Source organism: Herpailurus yagouaroundi, unplaced genomic scaffold, assembly GCF_014898765.1.
Source record: "Herpailurus yagouaroundi ecotype Mexico unplaced genomic scaffold, PumYag 188, whole genome shotgun sequence".
Classification (NCBI taxonomy): domain Eukaryota; kingdom Metazoa; phylum Chordata; class Mammalia; order Carnivora; family Felidae; genus Herpailurus; species Herpailurus yagouaroundi.
Genome location: NW_024412419.1, coordinates 30,208,002 through 30,226,424, shown reverse-complemented (window position 1 = coordinate 30,226,424; position 18,423 = coordinate 30,208,002). Strand labels below are relative to the sequence as shown.

At 41.5% G+C, this 18,423-nt stretch overlaps 1 protein-coding gene across 3 annotated transcripts in view; it reads left to right on the top strand.

Annotated features, from left to right (window-relative positions):
* The window catches only part of FEZ2 (fasciculation and elongation protein zeta 2), a 42,663-nt gene extending 24,342 nt beyond the window's left edge, over positions 1 to 18,321 (top strand). The window contains exons 6-10 of one of the 3 annotated variants that reach the window (XM_040496505.1): positions 9,931 to 10,011; positions 12,129 to 12,204; positions 14,902 to 14,967; positions 16,112 to 16,140; positions 17,388 to 18,321. In XM_040496505.1, the coding sequence (XP_040352439.1) occupies positions 9,931 to 10,011; positions 12,129 to 12,204; positions 14,902 to 14,967; positions 16,112 to 16,122 (234 nt within the window). In that variant the 3' untranslated portion in view covers positions 16,123 to 16,140; positions 17,388 to 18,321. The remainder of the gene's footprint in view (positions 1 to 9,930; positions 10,012 to 12,128; positions 12,205 to 14,901; positions 14,968 to 16,111; positions 16,141 to 17,387) is intronic. The other 2 variants (XM_040496504.1, XM_040496506.1) reach the window with 2 other exon arrangements.
* Positions 18,322 to 18,423: the final 102 nt, after the last annotated feature.

Genomic DNA, 18,423 nt, shown 5'->3' with positions numbered 1-18,423 from the left:
AGGGTATTCGTAAGTATCAGGAAATAATGTATAAAATTAGCAGGGTTAATTATTTTACCCTTCTTTCAGTAGCTTTGAAAATTTTTGCCAACACTTAATTACCATATTAATATTAAATTACTTAAAAATTTAAAAAGATCTTCAAATAGAAAAAATTAAATTGATACTGTTCCATTTAACTCCTAACTTAGAAAATCTTCATACCATACCTTTCTGTTCTGAGAGTGAAATTCCAAAATAATAGTGTAATATTCAAGACATTTTCAAATATTTATCTGCTTTGGTTTAGTTCATATTTTCTAATTTACTTGGATCTGCTTTTTCTCTACAGAAAGTTTTTCAGTATAATTTGCATTTATAACTGCTTTGTAATTCACATGAAAACTATTTGATTTGAGGGGCACCTGGGTGGCTCAGTCAGTTGAGTCTACAACTCTTGATTTCTGCTCAGGTCATTATCCTGGGGTTGTGGCATCGAGCCCTGTATCAGGCTCTGCGCTGGGCATGGAGTCTGTTTGGGATTCTCTCTCTCCCTCTGCCCCTCTCCCCTGCTTGCACGCTTACTCTCTCTCAAAAAAAAAAATTAAAGAAAATATTTGATTTGAAGAAGTGTGAACACAAGCAGACTAAATTTTTACACCTTAGGTAATACCTTAATTATTTGAATATCTGTGCTTTCTAATTTTTTTTTGCATGTAACTATTGCTTTCAATTCTGTTTCTTTTTTTTTTTTGAGACTTTATTTTTTATTTTTTTAAATTTATATCCAAATTAGTTAGCATCTAGTGCAACAATGATTTCAGGAGTAGATTCCTTAGTGCCTGTTACCCCTTTAGCCCATCCCCCCTCCCACAACCCCTCCTGTAACCCTCAGTTTGTTCTCCATATTTATGAGTCTCTTCTGTTTTGTCCCCCTCCCTGTTTTTATATTATTTTTGTTTCCCTTCCCTTATGTTCATCTGTTTTGTCTCTTAAAGTCCTCATATGAATGAAGTCATATGATTTTTGTCTTTCTCTGACTAATTTCACTTAGCATAATACCCTCCAGTTCCAGCATGTAGTTGCAGATGGCAAGATTTCATTCTTTTTAATTGCCGAATAATACTCCATTGTGTGTGTGTGTGTGTGTGTGTGTGTGTGTGTGTGTGTGTGTGTATACACACACATATATATACCACATCTTCTTTGTCCATTCATCCATCGATGGACATTTGGGCTCTTTCCATACTTTGGCTATTGTTGATAGTGCTGCTATAAACATGGGGGTGCATGTGTCCCTTCGAAACAGCACACCTGTATCCTTTGGATGAATGCCTAATAGCGCAATTGCTGGGTCATAGGGTAGTTCTATTTTTAGTTTTTTGAGGAACCTCCATACTGTTTTCCAGAGTGGCTGCACCAGCTTGCATTCCCATCAATTCTGTTTTTCTTATGTTTTGTGTTTTGATTATTTTAAGAATGTGAAATTAAAACTATTGTTCTAGAAGTTAATATTTGAAAATTTTGCCATTTAAACTATTGCAAATGATGTGATTTATAAGGAACAATAATTATGTTTGAATTTCACTTCCTTTTGAACCTCCTGAGTAAAAAGAATATTAATGAAGTCAGAGCATAAGTTAGGATATGAGTCCGAAATAGATGAAAAGCATTTCTTAATTGCTTTTTCTAACCTTTTTTTCTGACACTGAGCTTTGAATTTGGGATTTTTAAAGATTTCCTGCTAGTTAGAGATCTGTGCCAGTGGGTGTCAGATGAGGCTTAGAGAAAAGTCTGATAGCAGGAATTAGTTTGAATTTCCTGGCCTCCTGGTTAGTTTCGCTCTTCCCTGTCTTGGATCCTGCTTTCTGTGAAATTAGTTAAACTGGTGAATGTGTGAAGAGAATGATTTGATATATTTAGGACTCCAGAGAAGGATTAACAGACCACATCGCTGTGTCCGATTCTTGTTGCTTGTTGGTTTCCATAGTGTTTTCTAGCTCTTTACTTTTTTATTGTTCAGAAAGATCTTGAGTGACCCGCAAGTGTAACTTGTTTTCTGTTTAAGCTTTTTGGATGATTTGTATATTTAGTCATAGACAGTAGTGTGTTTTCTTTGTGTTGTCTTAAGTCCTTTAAGCTAGAGACTATAATCAGGAGTGTTTTATTTCACAGTGGCCATTTTATTTATATGAGGAGAACTTAGACTGCTCATTACTTGTTCTGGAGAAAAGTAGAAAGGTGTGGTTGCTTCTTTTTGGGAGCTGTGTCCCAAATGTTATTCTAGCCTTTTTAGAGGAATACTTTGAATATTTTTGGATATCTATATTTGCTGAACGCTTTGCTAATTGATTCCCATGGACTCCTCACAACGACCCAATAGATTTTGTTCATATTTCTTTTGCTCACAGAACCCGTGTGCCCTGGCGCGATGATGTGCAAGTTATGCAGAGACGCGTACAAGGGACCCTTGGCCCTGTGTTGCTGCTTCTGAGCTGTGCAGACATGCTGTCTGCGGGCTTGGGAATCTTGGCTCCTTTCTTCTTTCAGATTTTTATAATTTTTGTTTTTAATCTCCTATATCTTGTTTATACTTTGTTGCTCCTGGTTTTGTATGGGAAGAGATTCCAGAGAATGACTGATTTTGAGACTTAATACATACTCATGCCAGGGAAGGAAATGGTCATGAGGCAGTTGTGAGTGTTCTCATTGTAAATCATGTGAGTGGAGCCCCGTATTGAGTAAACTTCTTCCCCCGTCCTTACCAGGTTACTTTGGCACTTTGTCAGCAGTGAGGGAAACAATAAAGTAAATACTGTAATGCTTAATCATTTTCCTGCTTATAAATGGGCTCATATAAAAAATTCCATTCTGAGAAGCGCATTTTACAGAGCTATTAACTCCTTTGTAAAAAATACGGTGGAAACAGATGGATAGATTGCAAAATAACTTGAGATTCCCAGCGTCTTCCCTAGCTCTTCACTTTGAATTTGAACATTTGGATCCTTCAAATTTGGAAATGGTAGATTAAGTGGAAATAGGATTGAGCTTTCTGACATAACTTAATATTGCAGTTGTTTATTTCAATTAAACAAAAGTAAGAAGTCTTTAATGTCCTTTATGTCATTGAGCGTTCCTAACCTTGAGGCTTCAGAAAGTGCTTTGACATGTCGGTAGTACTTTTGCCATGAGAAATGTTCAACAAAGAAATGCTTCTCTCCTTCTCTTCTTCCTCCCCCCACCCCCAATAAAATTTCAGCGTCAACAAAATCTTCCCTCTGGCCCAGTTTAGTACCAGAAGCACCTAATCACACCATGTCTGCTCTCAAGGTCATACATGTAGTGCTTCTAAATGAGGTGATGTTTACTAAAAAAGTAAATTTAATCTGTCTCTGAGGTTTTATCTTTTTAAAATTCATTTTGCCTTCCAGAGGAGTGTATTGTTTGGAATTTATAGGGCAATTGTAAAACCATCTATCGTGTGCTCTGTGGAGCTCGTTTCCTGTTTCTTCCTTGTCCCCTTGCCTGCTCTTTCTGTTCCTTGATCCTTCTAGTTCACTGATCTTCTCCTGGCTGCTCTTTTGTTATCCTAGGGCTTTGTATTTCTTAGTCACCCCATTGTTTTACAAACCTTGTCAACAAGATTATTTATCTTACTTTATTAATCTCACGTTGACTTCCTAGACCAGGTTCTTCAGTGGACTTTTTCAGGGCTCCGTTGTTGACTTCTTTGGCAGAAAACTTTCTATCTTGTCACGTCATCTTTCTTCTGTTCACCTTCAGATTATTTTTGCCTCTTAGCTCTTTTAAAAAAATTTTTTTCTCCTGCAAAAAGTCAAGAGAATAAATTTGTCTCCTCATGCTGTGGTTGTCACAGGCTCTAACTAAGCTTCTTGGGCTGTGGTCTTAGAAGTGTTAAACTCTGGCTTAGCACACATCTATAAATGCCACTGCAGTAGATAACTCTGAATGTATCATCTGGGTGTGCATTTCTGCCATTCTAGAGCACTTATAGCCTTATGTGACCTGTCAGTCCCGTGCTGTTGTGTGTTTATGTGTGTTTTTGATTTTCGTGTGCCCTCTTGAAACCATGTGGCAACTTGGTTGAGATAATTCATAGATTCATACAATTTACGGATAAGAGTGCTTTAAAATGATATCATTTCATCACCTATTTTACTGGTGAGGAAACAGACCTCAGTGAGTTCAGGGACCGCCCTCACATCAGACGTTAGTGGGAAGCCTGGGAGAGAATACCCATCTCTGCTTTCTAGTCCAGCATTTTTCGATCCAAGTTGACTCTTGAAAAATTTTCTCATTTCAAATACTTTTGATTAAGGTGTGATTCCTAGTTTCATCCCCATATCTGGAAGTACGTCACTGGCATAGGTAATCATTGCTAAAGAATTCTGTAATTTATGCCAGTGACTATCGATCAAGTGCCTCCTGCATGATGAGGATGCGTTTGTGCTTTGTTGGCATACAAAAGAAGTATCTGAGGTTATTTCTGCCCTCGACAATTTTGAGAACTTAGTTGAATTTATTAAAAATTAACCCAAACTTTCTTTTTTCTTTTTCTGCTGTTTCTTTATATCTTGTGCTTCACCCCCACCTTAAAACATATCTTGAATATCTACTCTTACTGCTGTGAGACAAACATACATTGATCTCTAATTGTGTGTCAGGCATGAGTGTTTAGGATGCAGAGTTAATCCCAGCGTCCAGGGGCATGCTGCCTGTGGGCTGGGGATCCAGCTCACAAACCATGCAGTGCGCTTTATGCAGTGATTCTCAACCAGGCCAATTTTGCCTCCCTGTAAGGCATTAGGCAGTGTCCGAAAACGTTTGTCCTTGTCACACTGGATGGGGTGGGGGCAGTGCTACTAGCGTTCTGAGTAGAGGCCAGTGATGCTGTTCAACATCCCACAGTGCATCAGACTGCCCCCCCCCCCCCATCAACAACTACCTGACTCCAAATGTCAGTACTGTCAAGGTTGAGAAACCTAGGTATAGAGTGATCATTGCTATATCCAAAACAGCTACCATGTTCTTGATGTGTTTAGTGCCTGGCACTGTCTCATGATACAGGTGTGGATACGTTACTAGTGCCCCTGGGTTGGTTTGGGTGTCTGGGAAGGCTGAGTTGAATCTGGAGGGCAAGAAGAAAGGACAGGAAAGGTAAGCAGAGGGAGTGGTGTGGGCAGCCATCTAGAGGTGACAGGGCCATCTGGGGCCCTGCAGGTTGTTCATTATGGCTAGATGTTGAGAGAGAATGCTGAAAGCGAGAGAGACAGAGGGAAGAGAGAGGGAGAGAGAGAGAGGGGGAGAGAGAGGGAGAGAGAGGGAACAAACCTCAAGAAGAGGGTGAGGAGGTAGCAAAGAAGAGCCTGGAAGTGGTAGCCTTGTATGTCATGCTAAGGCATTTGGGTCTTTATGTAAAGGCTGTAGGAAACCAAAAAGAGGTTTTAAGTGGATCATCACATGTTCAGATCTGTCTTTTGGAAGGGCAACTTCAGTGTTTCAAGGAGAACTAATTGGAAGGGAGCAACTAGAGATAAGAAATTGACTCAGAGGCTGTTGCACTCATTCAGGTAGGAAATGAGCCTAGACGTTACAGTGGGGGTGGGAAAATGGTTGAATTTCAGAGATACGAGAGAGGTGGAATCTATTCATTGGGTACCAGGGAAGAGAGGATCAAGCGCCGGGTCACTGATCCCTGACTTGGGCAAGCGTAGCTAGAACACATGTACCCCTTCCCCAAAGGGAGATGTATAGGTCTGTCAACAGCAACCACATCGGGCTTCAAGCCTGGCATCTTTGGGGAACGCCTGCCCTTCCTGTTGGCGCTGGATGTAACCCCTGTGATGCAGAGGTGAACCTGCCGTGTTAGCACATCCACCCACAAAGATGGAGTGAGAACAGGGCCGCTGCGATAAAAACTTCTGCGAAGGTGGGGAGAGAAATGCTCAGTAGCTACTATTTCACATTCTGTTGCAGAAGCATAACAGGACCCCTGCACACTGGCTGCAGAGCCAACTCTTTGGTCGGCCAGTTGGGCTGCTTTTGGTTTTGTTCTCAGAGAGGAACTCTTTTGTCCATTGCCCTTTGTGGCTCATCTGGGAGGGTGTATAATTCATGTTTCAGCTCAGATGTCACCTCCTCAGCTTTTATTTGACCTCCCGATATAAAATAGGCAGCCAGTTTTTAATTGCCGCGTTGTAGCTATCAGCTGGACACACATTATCAGCAATGATCTAGTTCATTTACTTGTTTTACTTTTTGTACCCCTTTTCTACTGGAATATCAGGTCTTGAACGGAGGAGGGGATTTGGTGGATGTGTTCATTTTGAGTCATTAATACCTGCAGTGTCTGGCTCACCATGTGTTTTGAAAGGATGGACGAATGAGAAAGATACAGAATGCCGAAAAAGTAACAGGACTTAAAGAGTGGTGTGTGTGTGTGTGTGTGTGTGTGTGTGTGTGTGTGTGTGTGTTTTACTTTTGGTGGGAGAGAGGAAGAGGAGTTCAGTTTGGATGTAATGGGTTTTAGCAGTATTCAGGTAGAGATGTCCAGGAGGCCGCTGAACACACAAGTGACGCTCAGGAAGGAAGTTGTAGTATAAAACTGGCTAATGTTTACTGAACCCCTTCCTCAGTGCCAGGCGCTGTTCTCCGCCCTTTCCTGATCTTAGGAAAGTGGAGCTGTGTGTACATTTGTGGAAGCAGAAGTCTAAAACGGTGGAATGGGAACATTCGGAGAGTGTGCATGAGAAAAACAATAGGGACAGAATCCCAGGGGACACGGGGCATATGAGAGCCGAGCAGAGAAAGAGGCACCTCTCCGAAGGAACCACCAGAGGGGCAGGGGGAGCTCAGGGAGAGGATGGCATGTAGGAATCCAGGGGAGGGGGTGCAGGGTGGAGAGCTCCCCGTCTGTCTCACAGGGATCTGAAAAGTGTCCGTGGACCTCAGGATCAGAGAAGTAACCTGGGGAGAGCTGTTTGAGGAAACCCTGGGGGAAGCAAATAGGTTGAGGGAGAATTTAGTACATGTGCCGCTGAAGCGAGCCCAAGGGTTGGAGAACTTAAAGTTGCCCTTGAGAATAAGCTGGTAGGAGGAAGAGTTTGAAAATACAGCATGGGGAGGAGATGGCGACTGTGTGATTCTGAGGGTTCATTGGCGGGGTGAGAATTGATGGCAGCCAGAGCAGTGGTGGAGGAATGTTCTCAGATATATCTTTTAGCTGCTTTCTTTGTATTTCCTGTGAACCTTTTGATTTTCCTGTTCTGTCATTTTCCCAGCAGAACGGGAGGCAGTAGAAGCTTACCAGCTGCCACACTGCTTCCCTGTTTAGGGTGCGGTGGCGACGGGCCACAGCTTCCATCAGCCCAGGAGCACGGGTTCTAGGGAGAGTCCCTGTATTTCTTTTGCTGGGATCAGCCATTAGTTTTGTGGTTTTCCTGGTTACTGTGGCTTCACATGATTACGCTTCCACTTATTTCTACCAGCCCTGAATTCTGGTTGCATGAAAGCTATCTTTCAGAAGCCATCAGGCTACCAGTAGTTAAAATGGTTCAGCAAAGTCCACAGCGGCACACTTAGTAAGGAAACCTGAATTACATATGTAACTTGGGAATTTAAGAATGTACATCAATCTTTTTTTTTTTTTTAAATTTTTGCAGTGGCAGCCATTAGGTTTCCAACTGAGGAAGTAAAGCTAGTGTTTTTAGAATATGCTGTTCAAATATAAAATATACCTTAGTTTCTTGATGCATGGATGCTAAAACTGTTCACCTTGCTTGATAATTTCTGAATCTATATTGAGATAGAGATAATGGAGTCAGGCTATATAGAAAATTATTTTCTAAAATAGTATTTTAGAATAAATACTATTTATTTAAATTTAAAAATTTAATTTAGAATAGAAAAGTATTTTCCTCTTTGTTGCCTTTGAGAGAAAATACATTTGACAGAATTAAAAAAAAAAATGGCTCCGGACTCTGGAGCCTAAGAAGTTCGTCTCTTTTGAGAATCTGCTTAAAAATGTGAACAAATCACATGAGAGCATGTGAAAAATCTACAAATACAAAAATCTACAAAGTAGTTCTTTGTAGGTTTTCTTTTAAAACTAGCCTGCTCCATCAAGGGTAATAGTTATGCTGTCAGCAGAGTGAACTGTGTTCCATCAGGGTGTCTGGACCAGATGTTTGATTCCTGCCAGAACAAAATGGCCTCCGATCTGGGAAGGACCGGGTGGGGAAGGACCATTCAGGAGGAGAGGCTAGTTGTGCGTGTTCTTTAGAGATGGTAAAATTTGGTACTCAGTTTTCAGTAGTACCATTGAGTACATGACAGATAAAGAGTTACTTCACTCCCTCAAAGAATAAACCTCTTGGTGTTACTCAGGTTTTTGTTGTTAGGGCTTCTTTATACTCTTAAAATTCTTTGAAGACCTCAAAGAGCTTTTTGTTTATATAGGCTATATTGATTGATATTTGCTAGATTAGATAGTAGATTGATGTAGATTTTGATATTACATTGATATTTACTACATTGGTAAATGCACAAAATTTACCAATTCGTCTAAAAATACCAATAAGAAATTCATTAATGCTTACACAACTAGCATGTTTTTATGAAAAATAACTATAGTTTTAAAAATTTAGTGAGAAAAAATGGCATTGCTATGCATTTTTGTCAATCTTGTTATAATATCTCACTTAACCGAAGAGAGATTCTTAAATCTGCTTCTGCATTCAGCCTATCATTTGGGATATTTCACTATAAGTCATGAAAGAATGAACGTGAAGAAGGCAAATCATGTCTTAGTATTTCTGAGAAAGTAATGTTCAGCTCATGGACCCTAGAAGTGTTTCATGGACCCCCTGGGGGATCCCTGGGCCACGCTTTGAGAACCACTCGGGTAAACAATATGTTCTTGAAAGCAAAGACCATTGCCTTGGTTTCCTCTTCTATTCCTCGGGGTCTGGTAAATATTCGTTATATTGACTCCTCAAATGTGTTTACTGTTTCCACTTTCCTCTGTAAAAATCCAGAGGAGGGACCCAGCTGGTGAATCAGGATGCCTTCCTCCTTAATTAGTCACAGCGTAAGAATCCATCTCAGGCCTTTGACTCAGCAGCCAGAGAGGTGCCACTGGACTCTTTTCTCTGTGTCTGATGACATTGCAGACTGGTTACAAATCAAGATAAGTAGTTTAGGGAAAAAATATTCTCTTTATAGTACAGTGGGTTCTAGGAAATCTTGGAGGTTGCTGGGGGAAAGAAGCTAGAATTGTTTCCTAGGAACAGTGGGAAAGTCTCTGCAGAAGTGTTAGGGGCCTGCTGGCGCATGGGATCCACTCTGCTCTCCAGAAAGCATATGTATGTACTCTTCCAGTTTGTAATTTCTGCACCAAGGCAATGGCAGGTGGCCTGAAGAGCGAGTGGGAAGCAGTAATCAGCTCTCCAAGTAACAGCATTCTCATTTGCCAAATGTTATGTTAATGTTTCTCCAAACTTGTGGTAGAAATATGCAAACTTAGACTGAAAATATGCATACTGTTAGTATTAAGTTTTCAGACTTTTGATAAAATGTAGGTAAACAATATCAAAAGGTATCTTAAAAATTATGTAGTAAATTTTGCATAAAACAAATATGTGTACCACTTAGGATATTTACATTGGAGCCAATTTATTTATCAGCTACGTGAGGGAAAATCTTTATGAATATGGTAGCATAAAAGCAGTAGTTTTTGCATTTGACTTGCAAGAAATGGAAGCAGAAACATTTTAAAAACAGCATGATTTTGTTTGCTTTATGTGAATGAGTAGTGGCATTTTCTAACTGCTTGCCTCTTGGGCACATAAATCATCATGGTGCGTTCTTACTAATAGTCTTTGAACTTCTTTCTCTGTCCTTTTCCTCTGGGCCGTACATTGCTGCCTTTAGCGCTTCAGCATGGAGGGGATCTCAAATGTCATTCAGAATGGCCTCCGCCACACCTTTGGAAATTCAGGTGGAGAGAAACAGGTGCTCGGTTATCCTTATTTTCCTCATTCTCTGCTTTTTCATTCCCTGTGTAAGTGAAGGTCCTGAAAGCTGGCACTTGTACTAATTTACTAAGACTGTTGCTTAAAAGGGAGAAGTGAAAGTTCATCATATCTCTAGTCCTGATAATACATAGATTTCCCTTTAGGAAACAGAACTTTTCAAATTGGGCGACAGACTAAATGCATTCTTAGTACATGTTTTAGAGCTCCATTTTCCACTGCCGTTAAAGAAATTGCATTGACCTCATGAGCTGCATGTCTAGAATGTATAACTAAACCAGAATATGCTACTGTAATTCTAAAAGTCTGAGAAACAAGATGTCATTTTAGGGGGAAGAAAGCTGATCTCGGTATCTTTCTGATTAGAGTTCTAGGTCAAACAGGTTGATAAGAGTATATCTTACCTCCTTTTCAATGAAATTCAGGTGCTTCTAAGGTGTATTGTGTAGCAGCCAACTCAGTTGTCCGCCGAGTGAGGCACAAGACGTGATTTATACAGAATTCTACATGGCTGTAAATACACCCGCAGTCAGATGTGTGGCTGTTTTGTATAATGACTTAGGGAGGATCATGAACACAGGAGACACATCTACATTAATGAGTGTGCTTAAAATTACTTTTCACAATTTGAAATTTTCACTTCAAAAAGGAAACCTCTCACATTAGCTCAAGCCAATTTGAGCCTAGGATTTTTACTAAAAGATAATTTCTGTATTGCTCAAGAAGGGAAACAGTTGACATCAAATAATCCTTCACACTGACATTTACAGCTCCAGTGAGGGATGGTCGAAATTTCGTTTTTCTTCTGGCCCCTCTCACCTGTCTCAGATGCCCAGGACGGCAAAGTAACTTCCAAAGTGACCCGCACGTGGGAAGCCCGAGAGCGTGGGCAGAGAGCGTGCTCGAGGGGGCGCAGCTCCCTGATGCTGTCAGAGTCCCGCTTCCCTGACGCGGGCTGTTCGTGGAGCCTAATGGGGGCTGGCTTCCTGCTTTCTGTGTATTCACGAGAAAACATTCAGTTCCACAACGGGGTATCAGCTTGGAGAAGTCTACACCGAAAAGTTGGTGGGAATTGTTTCCTAAACACGGAATAATTATTCACTTTCCTACTTCCCTGTACGTAGGGAGCCAGTTCTTACTAAACCATTTTACCTTGTTTTTTGATTATAAGATCACTCAGGGGTGAAATCACTCAAGGAGGGTTAGGACTAGAGCTGAGATTTAGGACACGAACTAAATAATGGGTGGGTCTGAAAAGATTCTAAGTGAGAACAGTGGCTCTCCAGATGAACACAGGCAGACCACACTGAGGTAGATAGTTTTGGTAGAGTGGCCAGAATAGGGACATCTGGACAGTAAATTTTAGATTGTGCTTCCATGGGATGTAGCTACAGGCCAGAACTGGTACTTGTGAGCCTTCACGGGAGTGAATGAGGCACTTTGTCTATGTATCAGACGTGAATTTTCATTATTCACCAGGCCATTCTCTCCTTTCACTTTTCTCTTTTCCTTTAACGCCTTTAAACTTTGAAACTACTTACAAGTAATTTGAAATAATAATAATACACCTCTAAAATCATTTGGGTACGTGTGTCTATGTCAGCTTCTGGAAGAAGCTGGTGTGTGTTTTTAAGTTGTCAAGTTATCCACGTGACCATTTTGTTCAACCAGAAAAAAATGGTCTGAAACAGAATTATTTGGCTGTTGGGAATTATTTGGTCATGCAGAACTGTTGCAACTATGTCTTCAGTTTTAAATTACTCTTTTCCCAGTATGTTGGAAATAATGCAAGGAGATTGTTAGATAAGGCTTTACTTTAAAGATGAACAAATTGTAAAGATCACCCTCAGGCCTACTTTTGTGAAATTTTCAATACTTGAAAGGTAAAAAATATGTTTATGTTAATGTTGGGTTTGTGTGAAGCAGATGGAGGTAGGCAAAAAATACAGAGACAGCCGAGATAGTAAGATACCTGTGTTCCATACTAAAGAAGCTCATGTTTCATGTTACAAAATAGACCTGTAGTAACTGTATCGAAGTTTTACAGATAAGGTCATTCTGATTTAAGTGACATTTTTTTTTTTTTTAACTTGGCAGTACTTGACGACAGTCATTCCTTACGAGAAAAAAAATGGACCACCATCTGTTGAAGATCTTCAGATATTAACAAAAAGTGAGCAGAGCCAAAATGAAACTGTTACTTTATTTACTTTTGCTGATCCTGAATACTGATTTTGGTTGGTTGATTGTTGCTATGTTTTGTTTTGTTAATTGGGGACAGTAAATGACAGATGTCGTCATTTATTGAGAATGAGACCATAAATGCCTGTACCATCGAATGTGACACTGAATTCCGAGTTGATTTGTACTTTTTGTACTTTTTCTTACCTTTTGAAATACTTACAAGCTGAACTTTTGAGGAAAAAAGTGTAACTTGATTCTCCATCATCCCTTGTATGTTTAAGAACATATCATTTATCAATAGATAAGGTGCTTCATGGATCTTATGTAAATACGACTGTCAGTAAGTCAATAGGAAAGATTTAGAAAGTGGCCGAAAATATTCTCCTTTCTTAGGAACGTAGAACCCAAAGTAACAGTCATAAGCAGAATATAAATTGATAGTAATATTTTAAGAATATTCATTCAGCAAATATTAAAAAAGGCCTATTCTGTGCCAGGCTGTGTTCTGGGCATTGAGATACTTTAGTGAACAAAGCAGACAAAAATACTCCACCTTCAAGAGGCTCGCATTTTAAAATAATTTGTGAGACCTAAATATACATTCTACTGATTCTGTCTTATGATAGCCATAAATGAGCAATGAATTCTGGTTCTATCCCTGTTATTTACAGTAACGTCTTTGGATGTTACTTATCCCTCTCTTGGTCACAATGAAAAACAAAGGTAAACATATTTGCTGTGTTTCCCTCATAGTAAATAAATTAACATATGTGTGATTTGGGGTAAGTCAATTACTGAGCTTTGTTTTCCTTGAAGGCACTGGATTTGCTGCTCTGTTAACTGTTGATTAAAGAAGGAAACAAATAAGAGGGAATCACAAGAATGCCTCTTGTGACGATACCTATTTTGGAATTTAGGGATATGGAGGTGTGGTTGTCGTGAGCACAAGCTGCCTGCCTGTCTCCTTCTACCTGAAGTTGTTACTCTTTCCTTTGGTGAATGATACTTTCAAAACATTTTATACTAAGATACAGGTAAATCAAGTGATGCCAGCCAGTCTGAAATAGAAAATGAAGAAATTAACTGGGTGGCCTGCCCTCTGATTTTCCAGACCAACCCATGAAGTTATGAGTGTCCAAGATCACACAGGGGAATGCTTAATTACAGGGCTGGGTCTTTTAATTCCCAATCCACTGTACTTTTTAAGAATGTTAGCCTATGGCACGTGATTTTATATAGAACTGAAAACCAATCTAAAACACGATGGGAAGCAGGAATACTGAACACAGTTGCCCTCTGAGAAGGGAACATAAATATTGCCTAGACGCCAGGAATTAACTGAAAGACCTTGGATTCTCAGAGCATGGACAGACTTGGCCAAACGAAAGACATCATAATTCCCACATCAGAGTGTCTTCAGGCTGATCCTTAGATGATACCTTTGTAGATGGCACAGTTTGGAATCTCTGAGTAGACATGTAGGGGGTGTGAAGGAATGCCCAAGTTAGTGTGAGTTTCCCTTTGAAGTAAAAGCAGTTAGCTCCTCAAAACTTGGGGGAGAACCGGAGCCTCTACCACTGCCGCCTTTCGATGTTCATGGCGGAAGCCCGGAGAGACGGTTGCAGCGTTTATAGTTGTTCAGCCTTCCTCATGAAAGCTCCTGGAAGTACAGTAGCAACAGTAATAAGAATCAGAATACCGTTAGTTGTGTTAATAATAAAGGCTAATGCTTACACAGCATATATTCTGTGTTGGGCACTATTCTCAGTCCTTCACGTCTGCATTAGTAACTTGATAATCACAACCAGCCTTGGGGACTGGTCTGATGACTGTGTTACAGATGAGGAACTTGGTGCACCGACTGGTTAGGTAACTTGCTCAGAGCGCCCACAGCGGGGAAGTAAGTGGTAGAGCCAGGGTTTAAGCCCAAGCAGACGCCATGTTGTTCCATCGTATGTCTGGGGAAGCAGGGCAGCCTTCTCCCCCGGGTGCTCCGGGGACAGTTTGAGGTGGCAGCCGCTCTGAAAGTGTAGCATTTGCTCATGTGTTTCTGTTCCTGCGTGGTCGAGATTTTTAAGCCCCCCAGCAGCTGATCTTGCTATTTGGCTTTGCTTGGAGATAAAATTGTCCAAGATGCCCCTTGAGGATGAGGTCGATTCACCGGGCTTCCTCTGTAGTACAGGGGCAGGCAGTGCAGCTGGGTGCTGCTTCAGTGAGGTGTGCTCTTTATTTTGGCCTTTGAAAGTTTCCAAGAAGGCTGACAGACATACTCCTTGGAGAAGGTGGCCCACTAGTCATTTGAGAGTTTCTCCCGCTTGTGAGATGTGCAGACTGAGGGTCTCCTGCTCCCCAGAGCTCACGGAAGTGCTCATGGTGGTACCTCGCTTTCCAGTATTTATTATACTTGAGGCTCTGGGTAAATAGCCCAATTCTTCTTTGCAGGTTCCACTGTCTGGATGTTTTATACCTGGGAGAAGTCTCTGGTAACAGGAATGTTCTCACTTGGATAAGGGCTTACTCAACGACAGTACATTCTTGAGCATTTGCAGTTGTTTAGCGTGCAGAAAGTAATCACTAATTTGTATGAATTGATTATGCCTGATAATTAATGAAGGCTACAGTGTAAATGAGATTTGCTCTCTGAGTTTGAAATTGTTGCCTTGTCTTTCTCTCCTTCATTTTGCAGTTCTTCGTGCCATGAAAGAGGACAGTGACAAGGTTCCGAGCTTGTTAACTGATTATATACTGAAAGGTGAGTGTTATAATGGTGTATGTGCGATGGTTGGGAAGTTCTGATTAGTCGATAAATGCATCATCGTCTTGTTAATAGATAAGAAAGTAACTTCCAAATGCACTTTTATCATTCTCATTTGTGCCGAGTGAGGATAGATGCCTGGCTTACTTATGCTACTCACATTATGAATTATGGTTATATAGAATGCAACTTTTATTTGGGATCCTGAGCTGGAAGTAATTTCCACAGCTCAGCTTTAGTAAGCACGGAGACAGGCAATGGAGGAAATATGGAGACGTTCCCACAATTATGTGTCTCAGGTATTGACTGACACAGGGTGGGGTTCAGTAGGGTGGTGTCTGCCATCGTGGGGACAGTAGAGAAGGACAGATCATGAGGATGGATGAAAGAGGGGACAGTGAAGTCAGAGAACAGTCCCTCAGGGATTTGTTGTAAGGGAAAGGAACGGGAGGGAGAGAAAGAATGGATTTTCATCAACTAGGACAGTGAAAAATGAACCATAAATTTTAGTGAGATCAAGATCACAGGTTGGGAACAATGATGAGGCAAAGGAAGGTCATTCGAGAAGTTAATGAGGTTACTAACTTTGCTGAGGAAAGAGCAAAATTTGGATAATAAAGAGGCAACTGATGAACTTATTTAATTACAGGCAAAACTAACACTTTTCAGTGAAATTATTTTTTATAAATCAGCAGTTATTCAGGTGACATTTTCTAAGCATCATGAAATGCATCCTATAGTATATGATCCAATATTGAGAGCAGTCCTCTTCTGGGAACATTTTTCTTTGGGTTCTCTCCGTCAGTGTTTCTGGCTGAACATAGGAAGGTTGGGATTTCTGAGATGTTAGGTAACTCAGATGGCACATTTCTTCAACCACAGCTTCATAAAGAGGGAACCTCAGTAGAATATACTGGGAGCTCAGAGTGAGTGACACATTAAGTGTCACCTGTGATTGAAGTGGAGCCAGTCATTAGTAGGTTAGGGGTGTGGGGGAGGGGGTTGAAAGAAGAGATTGAAATGTTTTAATAAGCCATGTTCTTCTGATGGAGGGCTTTTACTTCCTATTATATTCCAGTTTCTTTCTTTTTCTTTCTCTTTTTAATACCTGACATCTTTGTTTGCTTTTATGTTGTGCTAGCACTGGTATGAAAGCTGGATTGTTCTGAGGTTTGTTCTTGTAGATGTGACACAGGAATGAGATGAACATAAAGAACATGTCTCAGGTTTTAATTATAGTGGGTCCCTGGGGCACTGCCGTGGGTGCCAAAGATAGAACAAGCTTCGGAAGCATTCTCTAGCTATTTTATCATTTGACCGGCATGGAAGAATTTTATGACCCAGAGAACAGAGTCGTCTGGGGGCAAATGATGTTTAAGTGCTTCCTCTGAAAACCCAGGCCTGTAACTGTGAACCTATACCGTGTGTCTTAGGGAAGCAGCACTTACCTAATTCTGTTCCTCAGGCTCAGGCCACAGGTTCCAGCCTGTGAGCCCAGCCCGTCTAGACTGTACCTGTTCTCCGGAGCTGCTTGTGTGCATGTGTTGTGGCTTTGCCTCGGCTCTACGAGGACTGGGTGGAAAAGAAGCGAGGGTGCAGACCACAGTGGTGACTCCGCACCCCGGACAAGTGAATGGGTGTGTGTAAGCTCAGAGGTGTTCAGTCGCGTGGGAAGGTGTGGATGGGGGGTGACGGAAAATGCTCTCTTCCACCCATCCTGGAAGTCCACAGCGGGTTAGCAATTCCTCTACCTCGAGGGCCACTAGAACACTGGCCTGGCAGTGGTTTCTGCTCAAGGGAGAACTTTCCTTCTGCTTCCTTGGTGGGACTTCCTCATAGTTGTTTTTACACTGAAGACTGTGGCTTGGCTGCTGAATATACCAGCTTAATTTAAACGCAAAGGTCTGAAACGAAAGAAGGTGCAAAAGTGGCCTCATTTGGCCTAAGAAGGATGGGAGGGATGCTGTGTGGGCTCCGGAGGCTTTTCCTCACATGTGCTTCTTTACCCTGCCCTCCAGGCTCTGCCTGAGGCTGCAGTGTGGGCGTGGTTGCTGCCGTGCGCATGCGGAGACTTGAGCCCTTCTTTCACTTACTCGGGAGCCTCTCCTGTGGTACAAGCCGGACGGTATAGGGCGAATGTTATGGGCTCTTCGCTCTACGTGATATCCTGAGAGACATGGCCTTTTGGTATCTCATTTCTGGGCAATTTTAATACATGTGTCGTGAGAGAACTCTTCTCTGTTGGGTGTAGCCTTCTAAAAAAAAAAGTTGCTACTGTAGATCCTTGCATTAATATTGACTTCTCATTATTTGTGTATTTTTATATACATATAAGATGTATATAAAACATGTATGCATCTTGTGTAAATGTATGCAAAACCTACATTTCTGTTTACAAGTTCTTCTTCTTCCTCTAGTTCTGTGTCCTACGTAAGGCGTCAGGCCAGGAGCGGCTTTCCCTTTCGTGGACCACAGGCTAGATTTCCTATGGCATTGTTCCGAAAGCTGGCTACCATCCCCTTCCTGCTGTTGGAGACTCCACACACGCGAACTTGGGTTTGTGACTCAGTGTTACTTACTAGATCACGCTTTCACTAATTCTTTATATCACGAACCAAGAGAAGTATGGCACGGTTTTGAATTCTAAGGGTGTTTTTTTTTTTTTTTGTTAAATGCTAACGGTTAGGAGCTCTTCTCTCCTCCGACTTTGTAGAGGAAGGGGGAGCAGTATCTGCGCAGGTGCAGTCATATTTTTCCTGAACTGACTGTAGGCCCAGCTGAGTTTTGCGGCTTTCTAGATCTGAACTGCACCGAAGAACTTGTTGAAAGCATGGAGAGAGTCCTACTGTGGCCGTTCTTCAGTGATGGCAAGAACCCACACTGATCTTTCTGAGGGAACTGTGAGGATCAATCTTACCTACCAGTATTGTCCAGGGAGACGGATGCTGAAGCGTGGGCTGTTCTGGGAAGATGCTGTGGCGAGCGTCGCCGGGCCCTGCTGGGGAGGACGGAGGCAGCCGCGCTTCACCACTGCCCCAGCTGTAACCATTAAGTGGCCATTCGCTTTCAGAATTTTGTGTTAAAGATACAAGATGCGTAAATGTTTTGCCTCACGTGTCTGTGAAGAAGTGCCCTTTCAAAGGAGGTTGTGTCCTTTAAGGTGCTTACCTGTGTGCTGCAGCCTCGCCCCGCTCCCACTCCGGTTGTGTTTCACTCACGCCTGCCTGTCTTCCTGAAGTCCCAGTTCTAGAAGCAGCGCCTCACCCGTACATCACTGGTCACGAAACACTTTGGCCAGTTCCCACCAAGTCATTGCCATTTAATAAATATTGGGAAAAAGGGTGATACGTGCTTGAGAGACTGAGTTTTTGTTGTATTTCTTACAAGTCTTCTTCCCTTGCAGGGCTAGATTCTTCCCTTTACCGTTCTACATATTGTCACTACAGTGTGTGA